The sequence below is a fragment of the Atractosteus spatula genome, chromosome 4, assembly GCF_055471065.1.
Source record: "Atractosteus spatula isolate fAtrSpa1 chromosome 4, fAtrSpa1.hap1, whole genome shotgun sequence".
Taxonomy (NCBI): domain Eukaryota; kingdom Metazoa; phylum Chordata; class Actinopteri; order Semionotiformes; family Lepisosteidae; genus Atractosteus; species Atractosteus spatula.
In genome coordinates, this window is record NC_142709.1 from 57,212,367 (window position 1) to 57,225,713 (window position 13,347).

General features: G+C 45.6%; 2 protein-coding genes across 2 annotated transcripts; one reads left to right on the forward strand and one right to left on the reverse strand.

Moving 5' to 3' along the window:
* The first annotated feature begins 586 nt into the window (after nt 1-586).
* On the forward strand, nt 587-2,255 carry LOC148836643 (receptor-transporting protein 3-like). The gene is made up of 2 exons (XM_088914021.1): nt 587-834; nt 1,326-2,255. Exons 1-2 carry the CDS (start codon nt 686-688, stop codon nt 1,666-1,668), a joined length of 492 nt encoding a protein of 163 aa, XP_088770147.1. The 5' UTR covers nt 587-685; the 3' UTR covers nt 1,669-2,255.
* An 812-nt stretch (nt 2,256-3,067) lies between these two features.
* cpdp (CPD photolyase) lies at nt 3,068-12,360 on the reverse strand. The gene is made up of 10 exons (XM_088914374.1): nt 12,109-12,360; nt 10,987-11,408; nt 10,576-10,721; nt 9,885-10,067; nt 9,104-9,262; nt 8,539-8,737; nt 7,573-7,725; nt 7,194-7,315; nt 5,155-5,314; nt 3,068-4,048 (listed from the first exon to the last, which is right to left on the reverse strand). The coding sequence occupies exons 1-10, from the start codon at nt 12,120-12,122 to the stop codon at nt 3,864-3,866; spliced, it is 1,743 nt and encodes a 580-aa protein (XP_088770500.1). The 5' UTR covers nt 12,123-12,360; the 3' UTR covers nt 3,068-3,863.
* Nucleotides 12,361-13,347: the final 987 nt, after the last annotated feature.

Here is a 13,347-nt window from a genome sequence, read left to right on the forward strand (position 1 = left end):
TAACCAACATCACCCTTCAGACCTATAATAGAAGATTACAGCAAGTCTAACAATCATTTTTTAAACAGCACATAATATACACATTTTCATGTAAAGACGTGGATTAATGGTGGGTCAAGGTTGTCAGTGAAGGATTATTGCAACAGAATAAATGTAAAAATCCTGAAGATCACTTTCAAAATTACAATTTATAAAAATACTTTCTCTATTTTTTATTGCAGTCAAAGACATGCAGAAAACATCACAGAACTGGTGTTACAGTTTATAGCATTGTGAAAACCGTAAATAACGGTCATGTAGAAGAGAGGTGCTCTACTACACATAGGCTCTGGTGCAGGGGAGCTCTGACACAGCTCGAGAGAACAGCACTCACCCCACCAGCACCGACATGGACAGCAGTCCTGATACCAACATGCAGAAGCTCAGGCCAGGGGACAGCACACAGGTGAAACAAAAGTGAATGAAAACAGTTTCAGTTTCGCTTCCTCTGCTGCCAAACAGCTCAGCTGACTGGCAGAGAATGAGGAATATAGGCAGCCACCCACATGACATAAGGACTTAAATACCCTGGTTAGCAGCTCAGAGTGAATTCACTGCTGAGCTGGGAGAAACACACACACAGGAGCTGTCAATACTGGATAAGAAATTAGGGCTGGTTAAACTAAATTAATTGCAAAACTTAAAAATGATAAACCAGGAATGGATCAGTATCTTTCAAAGCAAGATTTGCGATCTGAATAAAGGGCACAGCTGGTGGATCGAGTTTGACAACAGCATTGAGGTGGATCAGCAGGCGGCAGGCTGGCAGCAGTACATCCGGAAAGTGTTTGCATGGTAAGACCGCACGGAGAGAAACTAGGGTCACTGGGCTGCCGTGTGTCCAGGAGCCCAGCATTAGAGAGCTGGACAGCAGCAGAGACAGCATTTTCTTCAGGCAACAGCAGTAAACTGCAGTCTCATTATACAGCCATATACTCACACAGATGATGATTTCAAACCACAGCCACATTGTGCATCTGTAATGTGACTTTCACTTCTGTAAAATCTATAGCTGATTATTTCTGATTGGAAAAAAATACCATGGGTGCATGCATTATACAGTATCTCTACGTTCCACCAAAAAGCACATAAAACAGTCAAAAGAAAAACATGCACATTGTTTTTGAGTAAACAGAATTTCCATTAATTAATCTGCGGAGGGTGTGGAAGAAGGTTTATATGTACAGTTCTTGAATACTTCGAGACAGCTGGTTATCTCCACATCCTGCCCTGTGGTGGAAGCTGTCTTTGCTAACCGCAGTCCCTGCCCTCTCTGCTCTCCTCAGGTTCTCCTGCACAATGTGCAGGAACACGTGGGCCTCAGCCCAGGTGCCAGTGGTCTTCCACATGCGGCTGAACCAGGCCCAAGGCCAGGGGACCGTCAAGGTGCGCTGGTACAAGCAGAAGTGCCGAAAGTGTCAGAATGCCAACTTCGAGGAGCCGCAGATCAAACGTGACAATGTCGAGGTCCTGCTGGACAAGCTGATGGAGAAGATCCTTTCCAAGTGCTACAATGAAAACACCGGAGAGAAAAACAGATACTTCTACGTCGAAGGGGAACGGGAGGGGCCACACGAGAAGGCACACTGTGAAGCGTGTTTCAAGGGCATCTGCCAAAGGACCACCTGAGTGCCACCTGGGATGGAAAGCAAATGGCATTCACTTGTGCCGGAATCAGGGAAAGACTCCTGTTCCACAGCAGTTTGATCCACTCCTGGTGTTTCCAACTATAGTTTCTTTCATGAATGCCAATGATGGTTGCCAAATATATTTATACCTTTTTCACAAATCTGCACAGGCATATTTCCGGAAAATAGAACAAGCTGGAAAGACCAAACACCTGGTGATAGCTTCAATACAAGAACCCACAGGCAGTAAAAACCGCAGCCAGTAAAAAAATGGCTGGGTCAGACTGCTGTGCTTTGTGAGTCTGAACCGTTTCCCTGCAGGGTGAATGGTTGTATATAGGGGCAATATCCTCAAAAAACAGGAAACAGGAGGGTGTGTTTTTTTTCCCCTTGTAGAAAATGTTTTAAGCAATAAGCTAAAGGGGGCAGCTTGTTCTCAGGGTGGTTTCTACTGAATACTGTGAAAATTAAGGTTCTATATACGTTTTTTTCCTGTATTTTAATGCTTCCAAAAACTCTATACAGTTCCGAAAATTATATTAATTTATTTTACAAAGATACAATAAAGCTTTTGGTGTATCAGAAAAATGTTGCTCCTTGCAGAAATGATAATGATGAAAAAAACAAAAACACTAATCATTAGACACATCCTACAACCTGTCCAACTTGCACAACGTGAACCCTTTACAAGAGTATGCATAAGTCCTCTGTCAGATTAAATTAACTCACTCCTAGCCAGTCACCTTTAACACTCATGATTTACTGCCTGGAGGGAATTATGCTAGACTTTAGAGATTTATTTTTGTTAAATTTTCTCTTCCCTTGCCTTTGATAATTACATTGATGTAATTATACTGATTAACACTTTATGAAAGTGCTCAAGGGCACTATACCACATATTATTTGAAAGAAACTGAATATAAGATTTGAAATTTCCTGAACATAATTCTTAAACAGTTAAAATTAAGAGCCTTTGATCAAGCTTGAGAAGTAAAGGTGCTGAATGATGGGTTTACAGGTGTAGATATGGGCTCCATAAATATTTCAGAGGATCCAATTATATGTATTAATTAAATATATTGTTTATTTTAAATAAATTTAGGATGGCCAGTTACTTTTGTTATTCTCACCCAGTTTGGAATAGCCAACTGCATTTCAGCTCACAGATACAAACCCTGCAACAGCACACAGGGGAGAATAAGGACGTACAGGCTCCTCCCATTTATCCGCCTACTGTACAAGCCACTCCCCTTTTCACACAGAAATACTATAGCCCCTTGCAGGAGGTACAGCACCAACTGGAGAACATCCCTGGAATTTCAGGATATTCACCCTTCATAAAAAAAAACACTACATGTTATAAACACACCAAAAAAGACGATGAATCAGGACAGGAAGCATTTTTTCAAATGAACATATTTAATCTACAAGAAGTATCAGCTAATAGCTATAGACTCTGAAATGGCACAGAGCAGTATGAAAAAAAGTTCTTACTTTAGAGTGCTTTAACACAATACAAAATAGTCCTGTACAGTATATATATAAAAAAAAACATGCCATGGAAGCCTTTTGGCTTTAACAAAAACAGAGCTTCAGCAACTTAGGGAGAATGACAGGTGAGACAGAAATAAGAAAATACTCCATTTATTCAAGCTGGAGATCCATAGAGACACACAAGAGAAAGGTGTCACTGCCCAGCAAAAAGGGAGTTGCAGAAGATGTAAAGAAAAGGAGTCACCACCCACACTGAAGTAACTCGCACTGTCAGAAAGAACAGCTGTGAAAATACAGGAAATGAGGAAGACTTCAGCCCCAACAGTGACAGTGTATTTTAAAAATCACAGCTCAGTGCCAAGGAGATTATGGCTTTACCAACCAAGAGAAAGTCAAGGGTCTATCCTTATTAACAGTCAGAAAAATGACTCCGAGTATCTCAGAACGGGTGCTGCTCAGCTCATGCTTTATGAAAGGTGTAAGGAATTTACCGGCAATCCCTGTCCCATTGCTCCTCCGCGCCACAACAATGGACGATAAAACCATCGCTGCACACTTCAGAGTGGGAGTGAACACAGCCCCTCCACTTGGTGGAAGAGAAGAGTGCTCTGACCAAGTGAGAAAAAGGCAAGGCTCTGAGTTCATAGTACAGAGGTCAGAGGTCAGAGTTCAGAGGTACTGTAGAAGGTTGGCATTGAGTGCTCAATCACCCCCCCTTTTCCTATTTCCATCTTCGTCATCACATCGTTTGGGGTTGTACTTGATCTCAAACTTCGGAACATTAAACTTGCGGGTGCACCCGGCGTAGTTCATGTAGCGCACTTTCCCAAATATCTCCCTCTCTTTCCAGCCCTGGTCATGGATCCCGCAGATGGACCACATACAGCCTGAGAGCGAGAGGGGGGGGAGACAGAGGCATTAAGCTACAACCCTAAACCATCGATCAGAGACAGCATTGACGTGGCAACCATAAAAACAAGACAAACACCGAAAAACAAATTCACCTGAATCACCATTCCCCGTGTATCACCGCCGACAGACAAGAGGTGTGGATAAAGCAGGTGGGACACAATTAGAGACAGACAAACAAAACACACACATACTTTTGTACATAAGTATAAGCTCCATCCATTGTAAATATTTAAACAGTCGTGTTTTGACTTACTTGTGATATCCTAATCAGGACTGCGCGTGAATCTTTTGTGTTGGCAGCATTACAGTGACATCTAGCTATTTACGCTCTTGCCCGGGGTTTAAATATCAAGCAGTGAATCTGTAATTGGTTGAATCTAAACAGGGAGGTGCTTTGTGATTAAACATCATCTTTACTGTAGGGTGAAAGAAGTGGTTGGTAGTGTTTTGTGGAGAAAGACTTTAAGAAAAGTTGGGAGAACAGCTTGATATCAAAGCTATAATCTGCATATACTGTAATTTTGTTTCATTGACATCACCGTCATTCACATTTTCAAGCAATATTAAAAAAGGCAAGAGAAGAGTCTAATCCCAAAACACCAAATGAAAATAACACCACAGGTTAAACACGGGACTGTCTATTTGTGAGTTTATCAACTTCAACGGCACATGTCACCAGAGAGTTGAATGCAGTAAGATCATCTTGACTCTCCTGACCTTCAACTCTAAAGCTGTTCAAATTTCTTCAGCGAGGAAAAAACATAGGTAAAAGCTGTTAAAAAGTATTCAGATTTAAAAAAAAGAGAAAAACGGCATGAGGGCAGGGTAGTGAAGGAGAGGAAAAGCACAATATCGAAGGGGAGAAACAAGAGGGAGAGATTTGCTTTATGCAGGTGCAAGCAGTGTGACCATCGCTGCTGGTGGGAACTGAACTGTGTGCATACTTTAACCACAACAAGAGCGCAGGCTGATCTGCATTAAGGCTCAGCCTATACAAGATATGAATGGTGTATGCATGACCAATGACCGTGTTGATCATCATCACAGAACAGCACTGACCTAGCCCTGCCCCTGCACTGACCTACGTATCCGTTGGGGTCGCGACCGTCCAGCTCGTAGCGGTCATTGAGGTATATGGCAGTGGCCAGAGCCTCTTCCGGTGACGCTGTCCACTCCAGGATCTTCTTGGCCCAGTACATCCGGAGGAACCCATGCATCTTTCCCTCAGACACCATCTGGAACTAAAGGCCACAGAAATCCAGAGGGCAGAGAGAGAGTTCAAATAGAGCAGCAGTGTCACCAAAACGAGTCCTTGGAGTGCCACCTGATCTGTTGATCCCCGACTTCCTCATGGGTGCTGTGTGTAATGAACCCACCAGAGTTCACCATTGGTGTAATGAAGTTTAATGGTTGAATGAGGTGCTTTTGCAGAGGGCAGGTTAATTAGATGGCAATGAGATACCGAACAAGTAGCCAGCACCAGAGGGGCTGGATGTCCTGTAGTCAGCTAGCTTTCACTCCAAGAGAAGCCTCAGAGTTTGCAGTGACAGAAACATCTATGCTTAGTACCTGTAAGGCAGCGGCGATCTCATACAGATGGGCGTGTCAGTGAGGGGTGTGTACAGATCCTAATACTAACCATGCACTACAAGGGTTGAACTCATCAAGCTGAGTAGGTAATAATGAGAATTCCAGTTTCAAGAAGAGAAAATAACTGGTAATTCAACAACACGCACAAAGCATGAGCAAGGTTCATAGGCACACAGTGACCTATACAATGTCCATGTGTGAGCAGCACACCCATCTGCAAGGATCACTTAGCACAGGCTTGGGAAAGATCAGAGAGCTGGCCTGACCAGCTTGATCCGGCCATTTCATGAGATAGCCCAGAGTTTGGGCCTCAACCACTGGGTCACCCACAAATCTCTTACTGTTATAATAATAATAATAATAATAATAATAATAATTGTGCACAAGAGCCACATAGAAAAATAAAACTGGAGTAAAGCTAGCAGTAGCTGGGCCCAGGCATGAATCACAGCGTGGCAACAGTCCGGTCTGCTCAGCAGAAGGCTGATCTGTGGCGACTGGAAGTCCAGCTCCGCTCTCTGCCTCTCAAGAGTCAAATCATAGTGCTTAACGCAAACTTTCTGCTTTTAGAAACAGCCTCTCAAGTAGAACATCCTTGTTTATTTAAGCAAATAAGACAGCCACTTATAATAAATAGCTCCTATACACCACAGACAGCTCTTGAAATTGTCCCATCTTAAGCTAATCACCATGTCTTCCCTTCCCCAGTGTCTCACTACAGAATTTTGACTTTTTAAAAGAAATTGAATGACTTCTATGACAAACATTGCAGACATCCGAAGTTCTTCTTCATCCTGCTAATGGTGCCAGAGGCTGTATTCAGACACAAGGTAATATCTTTTCTCTTTACAGTTAAGCTGCAGAAATGTGTTCACATTTATCTATAGCATCTATTTGATTTTTGGGCTATGACAATGTACAGACACCGATTTGTTTTCACTGATACACAAATCATTAAATACTTATTGAAATACAAAATCTGTTAAACTGTAAGAAATGTCAGTGTTGGTACAATGCCAGACTTCTGGAGATTACATTACAGAAAAAATGCCAAATATATCAAAGTTTTAGGAGCAATAATTTTCCTTCCTAATCTGGTACTAGTCAATGCTGATTACTTTTAGTAGCAGTAGATAATGTAGCAATAGACAGGTTTACAGCATCTCAGAAACCTGCAGGACACACAGTCCAGGGAGGATAGCTTGTGCTTCACATGTTTTGCTATGGAGTGGTAACGTCCATGAATTTGTTTGTCAAGAGCAAATATGTATTTTATGTCAATGCAAAATTGAAACATGTCATTGTTAAACTCCCACTGCACGACAAGTACTTCTGTACAAGCAGCACTTTAAGAGACATTTGGTAACGCAGCCATGCTCTTCAGAGAGCTGGGATCAGTGTACGAGTCCGGGGGCGAGCAGTGTTCACTACCGCTGCCATGCTCTGGAGGGAGTGGCGTTCAGTGCGCGAGGCCGGGGACGAACGGTGTTGGGAATCTTGAGCTGTTTTAGACTACAGTGCTTTCAATACCTGAGCTGCATTCCAGAGCTTGTCATGAGTCCTGAAGGCCTCCAGCTCGCCGCGGGAGTACAGATAAGGTCGGCGGTCTTTGGCGTGCTCTCTCAGGGTCTTCTGTGCCCACTCATAAGCTCCTGCAAGGGGAGGGACACACTGCTAACCCTAAGGACAGTGCTCCTAGTCTGAGTCCCTCTCATTAGTCTCCATATTTGGATCTATTTCCAAAGGAAATTCAGCCTTTTCCCTCCTCAGTTACTGTGCTGCCCTCTGGCTGTGTCTGCACACCCATGCAAGGCTACTGCCAGGTTAGCCAGGTAGTCAGAACCGCCACTCACAAACCGGCCCTCCCGCAGTCCAGCCCTTTCCCTCCCTGTCCGTCTGCCTCTCTCACCGTCCACACGGTCGTACTTCTTGTTGTAGAAGCAGAAGTTGTCCGCCAGCTCCCGGCGAACCACAACCTCCTCCACGAACACGTCCACGGACTGCGGCCACCGCCGGCCGTAGCGCCGGACCTCCAGAACCACGCGCTGGGCCGACACCTGGCCTGCGGCAATCACAGAGTCAGGGGTCAGAGCAGCACGTGTGATACAGGACAGGACGAAACCAAATCCGACTACAGCGCTACCCTGTTACAGTGAGGTTACTGGTGTCCATGATCTGAACAAGATGTGGCTGTAAATTATATTGGCATTTTTGTTCCCGAGAACCGATTTGCAATTCTCAAATTAAAATTCTTAAACACATCATTCTACAAGATTGGATTTATACTGTACATCTAGCCATAAATGTGTTTTGTAAACACACCCAAGACCATATATACCCAATTGTTTTGTTTCTTTTTTTGGCACATCTGCAGTGCCAAAGAAGAAATCTACAGTGCAAACGGGCCGTTCCAAGTACTTTATGTTCCAGTTGCCACTGAAATGTGATTAATGCAGTAATGAAGAAACAAAATCAGTGTTAAAGGTTTCTTTGACTTTTTTTGACATTACAATTTTTAGCATAATTCACGGTAAACGTGTATATAAGCATGAAGAATGAAATGTTTTCCACTTGTAAGAAAGGCACACAGCAGTTCTGGGCTCCCTGTTAATATTCCAGCAGAAACAACATGAATAAGACTACATCTAATTCAGGGTCATTAGTGCCCAGCCTGCATTCTAACGTGTGGTTGTAACAGGGTAGCACTGTTACAAGCGCAATGAAGACTGAAACAGACTGACAGAGGACTCAGATGTCTTTAAACTGAGAGGCAGAGTCTCTTAAACCTGCAGCTCTATTCATTCATACAGACGCGCTGTATGAATGATCAGACCTTCAGCGAGTTACCGGAGTGACAGATGTTCAGTACACTGACCGAAGTGCAGCCAGGGGGACAGGTTGCTCAGGGCTTCCATGTTGGGGTTGTTGCGCTGGGTTGCAAAATCCTTCAGCCGGTGGTCGATGAAGGACTCCAGGACCTCTAGCCCAGCTGCTGCACCGGGACAGGCCCAGGACACCTCCTTCACGCTGCGGTCCACTGCCAGATTGGACCGGGCCTGCTCCCAGTCGATGGGCTGCAGGTGGCAGAGAGACAGCCTCAGGGGCCGATACAGAGCCAAGACACCGGCATGTAAATAACTTCCCATAGGTACGGGGTCTTGAGCCAATTTACTACAGCTCTTCCCGTCCGTTTTGAAAACTGCAGCTCCTCTGCACACAGGTGACTGACCTGTTGCTCCATTGTTTCTCAGAGGCCATGTCACAGATAGGTTAGCATGCTAGATTTACGCATTTTAACAAGGCAGTGCCCTCTTTCATCTGCAAATATAGATGCAGTAAACACAGTCTTATTACAATATTGTATTGCACAAGCACAACACAAAAGTAACAACACACAGACGCTAAGTGTTAAAATACAGTCCTGCTGCGTGCACACTGACCTTCGCAGGCTTGGAGGCACGGTGGGGATGTTCGGCCACCAGGGGGAACTCTTTCAGGAAATCTGGAAGCTTGCTGGTGATCTTCTTGCGAATTGTCTTGGCTGAGTACTCCTGCTTATCAGATGCCACCCAGCAGGGCACTACATTATGGGCATCCACCTGGGGGGTGTTCAGGACAGTGAGTGACAGGTGGAGGACAAAGTAGGATGGGCACACGCGATGGTACAGTGAGACACTGAGCTACCCCATCAGAATGTCACCTGTCAGAGTTTAAAACAGGTTAGAATACAGTATGACTTGAAAGTTGCAGCTACACTTAGAAAAAAAAAATATTTTTCTCTCAAAACTAAAGATTCAATTAAAATCTAAACTAATGATTCAAACTTAATGTGGAGGACAAAGTGTGAAAAGAAAACTCAAGATACAGTTTCAAGATAATGCACTTGTTGCAGGGCAACACAGTATCAGACAGCAAGTAGCAATGCCACAGTACAGCTGACTTTAATTTTTGTAAGATTAGGCCAGAAGAACTGATAAAATACATCAAAGAAATGTAAGAGATCTCAGCAAAGGCTGCCATATTTCAGATAGTGTCTCCGTCAGCAGTACAGCAGTTTGACTACAGACTGACGGAGACAGAGCACGAGGGGTACACACAGCCACACACACCCCACAGCAGCTATGAGCAGACACGCAGCAGGTGGTGCGGGGAACACAGACAGCAGCGCCACACAGTGGTGGAAAGGGGGAACAGCAGCCCCGCACACCGAGATGACCAGACCTGAATGAGAGGAATGTCCTGAGGGAGCTGCTCCTTCACCTCTTCCACCCACTGCAGCGGGAGCCTGAGGGGCGCGAAGTCTGTCACCACAGCGCCCAGGCCCTGCTTCTGCACGAACTGCGGCAGCACCTCACCAGCAGAGCCCCGCAGCAGGTGGAACTCCAGCCCCAGAGCAGAGCACTCCTGCCACAGACAGAGAGGAAAATCCCTTACTGACGCAGACAGAGGAAAATTAGGGCAGTGCTGCTGTCAGATTGCAGCCGTCTCCTCACAAAAACCAAATATTCAAGTACCATATGAACAGATTTTAACAGAGTTATATATTACAGTTGATCGACAGTACAGAGCACCAGATGCTGTCAGAAGGCTGTTCTGACTTTTTTTCCTTTCAAGAGACAGTTGTGAAGACAGTTATAAGAAGGGGCACAATCAGCAAGAGGCCATCGAGCTCATTTGGCTACAGGTAGATATTTCATCAGAGAAGCTCATCTAACTGGTTTTTGAAGGTAACAGCTTCAATAACATGGCCGGGCAGCTTGTTCCACAAACACTTTGCGAGCCACAGCTTGCCAAGGTGGGTTTGTCGGACGTGTTTTACAGAGGCCAGCGGGCTGGTGAGGGTTTTACAGATGCCACTGTTGGCAGAGGGTCTTGGGTTTTTCCAGGAAAGCAGTGCAGTGAGTGGCCTGACCTTGGCGACCTCCTCTAGGCCTCTCAGCAGGAAACCGAACTGGCGGATGGTGGCGTCCAAGAAGTGTGGCACCAGGCAGAAACACACATGCAGGGGCAGCTGTTCCTCCAGGGCCAGCTGCTGGGCATACAGCAATGCCCAGTTATCTACAGCCGGAGAGAGAGAGAGAGAGAGAGAGAGAGAGAGAGAGAGAGAGAGAGAGAGAGAGAGAGGCGGGCAGGTCAGGGAGAGCCCACTGATATGATTAAAAAAACCTAGCAGAGAAAAGTTGCCGTCTTGAAAGACTGTAATCAACCCGTCAGCTTAAGCATTTGTGAAGCTGCAAGCAAATCACAGAAAACTTACGCTTTCCATGATGCACAACATTGTTTTGCTCCTTTGGAAATCTGCAACTTGCTCAGCGTGACTCACCTTGGACCCTCTGGTCCCGGGACATCCAGTACAGAACCCCCTCGGAGGCCCCCTTCACAGCACTGGCCTTGGACAGCACGCGCATCCGCCTCTTGTCGAACCCGAAGCCCTGCACTGAGAGCCCAGCCTGGCGCCTCGACTGCACCACAGCCTCCGCCAGCCAGCCAGCCCCCTGCTCGGGCGCCGTCTTCTTCGCCTTCTTCTCGCCAGCTCCCTCGCCGCCCTGCAGGTTTCGCTTGGCCGCTCCCCGGCCTGCAGCGCCCCCCTGTGGTGACGGTGGCGCCCTGCCCGACATGCCGGTGCTCTGCGTCTGGGGCCAATGGGGGGAGGAGGAAGAGGAGGAGGCGATACCGGACTCCCTGGCAGACAACAACGGGACACAACCAAGAGCAGCTCCGCTCGACTGGCGCAGCAGCTGCAGCCTGGGAAACAGAAGCAAACCGGGGGTCACCGCCGGGCTCCTCTGCTGTTTTAAAGCGGACGCACAGAGCTCCAATCTTCTCCAGCAAACCAGAGCCAGTGCCAGGGGGCTACTGGAATGAAATGGGCCAGCAGCAGTGTGGAGCAGTGCCTGGGGCTCTGGACTCCGGTGGGACCCTAGGGACTTCACTCAGATTGCTCCAGTGAAATAGACAACCAGATGGAGGAATGGGGGGTGCCAATGCGAGTCACTCTTGAGAAAAGCATCAGCCAGCTGACTTAGTCATTGATATGGCCCGAGCAGAGCATCAAATGACAATGAAGCAGACAAAAAGCACGTTTACACGTGCGATATTCACGGCTGCAAACGTATTCCTGCAATTTAAACTAGTGTACTTGGTTCAGCGCACTGTAGTTTGCCAGGATGAATTACTGCTCGATTAACTCGACTAAACCAACACTTTAAGAGAAATATTCAGTAAATTAACGATTAGCACTTTCACACACAGGAAGGCAATGCTCTTATCTGCAGATGCGTTGTGTCGCTAAATATAAGCAAACCACGTTTACTGGCAGACAAAATCGGACGGTCAGACAGGAATACCAGTGCGTATGCAGGCAACATTATACAACAAATTAGTTAACAGAGAACAACTCCTCTATTAGCTTTATATAAACTGATAGCATGCTCTGCTTCCTTACCTGCAGTGTAGCATACAGCCAGTGCTCTAGCTCAGTTTGTGTATCGCCTATCCTACTGATAAACAATACCTCCTCCGCTAACCCCGCTACAAATTGCCTTACGTAGGCTTCTCAATTTACCCGTTTTGTAACAGCACGTTATGCAATTGCTCAAATTACAAGCGTTCACCCCTTCCTATTTCCTAGTTTGCGTAGAACTCATCAGTGATGATTACACAAACTCCATTCTGCGGTATAGAGAAGGTTAAGATTGCGTCATCAAAAAACGCCTGCAGACTTTTCGATGGGTGTTTTTTCAGAATGTTGCTGTTAGTGAGAAGTGTAGTATTATATATGTGTACGTCACCTCTGTAGGTTTTAAATTTAGCATTTATGACCATTTTAGCTCAAGTGGGCGATATTAATAAACAAGACGCCAACTTTGGTTAGTTGCAGACAAGTGTGCCTTAATTTCAAGTATTAGTTAATGATGCTCTACCGCTTTGCGATCCACACACATCTGGCTCGGAAAACCTTTTTTTCCCCCCTTTTAATAATTATTTTTACATTATTTATATTATTTATGACTCAATAAGCGTGATACATTTTTACAGATCTGCACTGTTATAACCAAGCAAAAAAAGTATAAACGAACGTTAGATTCATACACAAAACATTTATGCCAAAATAATAAGGGGCTAGGCAGCACCGTGACTGCGGTAAATCCAACATACTGTATAGCTTTCCTGTGTCATACAGTCGATTAGAATGACACTGTACGATAAATTGTTTCAATACCAACCCTGATTGCCATCCTCCACAATTCACTAGAACCTGAACGGAGTCATAACAACCCACTGCCCATCCAGGAAACACAAGGCACGGGACAGGACGGCACCCGGTAGGAGATGCCAGGCCATCGTGGGCATCATGTCTTCGGAAGGTATGAGGAAACCAGAGCTCCTGGAGAGAAGTCACCCAAACATGCGGAGAAATGCAAGCTCCCTACTCGGGAATTGAACCCACCACCCAGCAGCTGTGAGGCACCAGAGCTATCTGCCACGCTTCACTTCATTGCCATACAGTACCCGGGCTGGGAAGCTGGACTGACGAAAGACATGGGCAGTCAGTTTGATTTGATTGAAGCTCAATAAACCTGACATGCCCTGCAGACAGAATGCTTAAACACAATGGGAGCAGAACCACTTCCTCATTCTGCTGGACTTTTCAGTGATGTCACAGCTCTGGCAGTCTTATCAC

What these genes read in the sequence shown, in the direction of transcription:
- cpdp (XM_088914374.1), bottom strand. An exon ending in GCCTAGAGGAGGTCGCCAAG is followed by an intron (nt 10,068 to 10,575) that starts GTCAGGCCACTC and finishes TGTCTGTGGCAG; the next exon opens with GAGTGCTCTGCTCTGGGGCT. An exon ending in GTCCCCCTGGCTGCACTTCG is followed by an intron (nt 7,726 to 8,538) that starts GTCAGTGTACTG and finishes TGATTGCCGCAG; the next exon opens with GCCAGGTGTCGGCCCAGCGC.
- LOC148836643 (XM_088914021.1), top strand. Translation starts at nt 686, where the DNA reads ATGATAAACCAGGAATGGATCAGTATCTTTCAAAGCAAGATTTGCGAT. An exon ending in ATCCGGAAAGTGTTTGCATG is followed by an intron (nt 835 to 1,325) that starts GTAAGACCGCAC and finishes TGCTCTCCTCAG; the next exon opens with GTTCTCCTGCACAATGTGCA.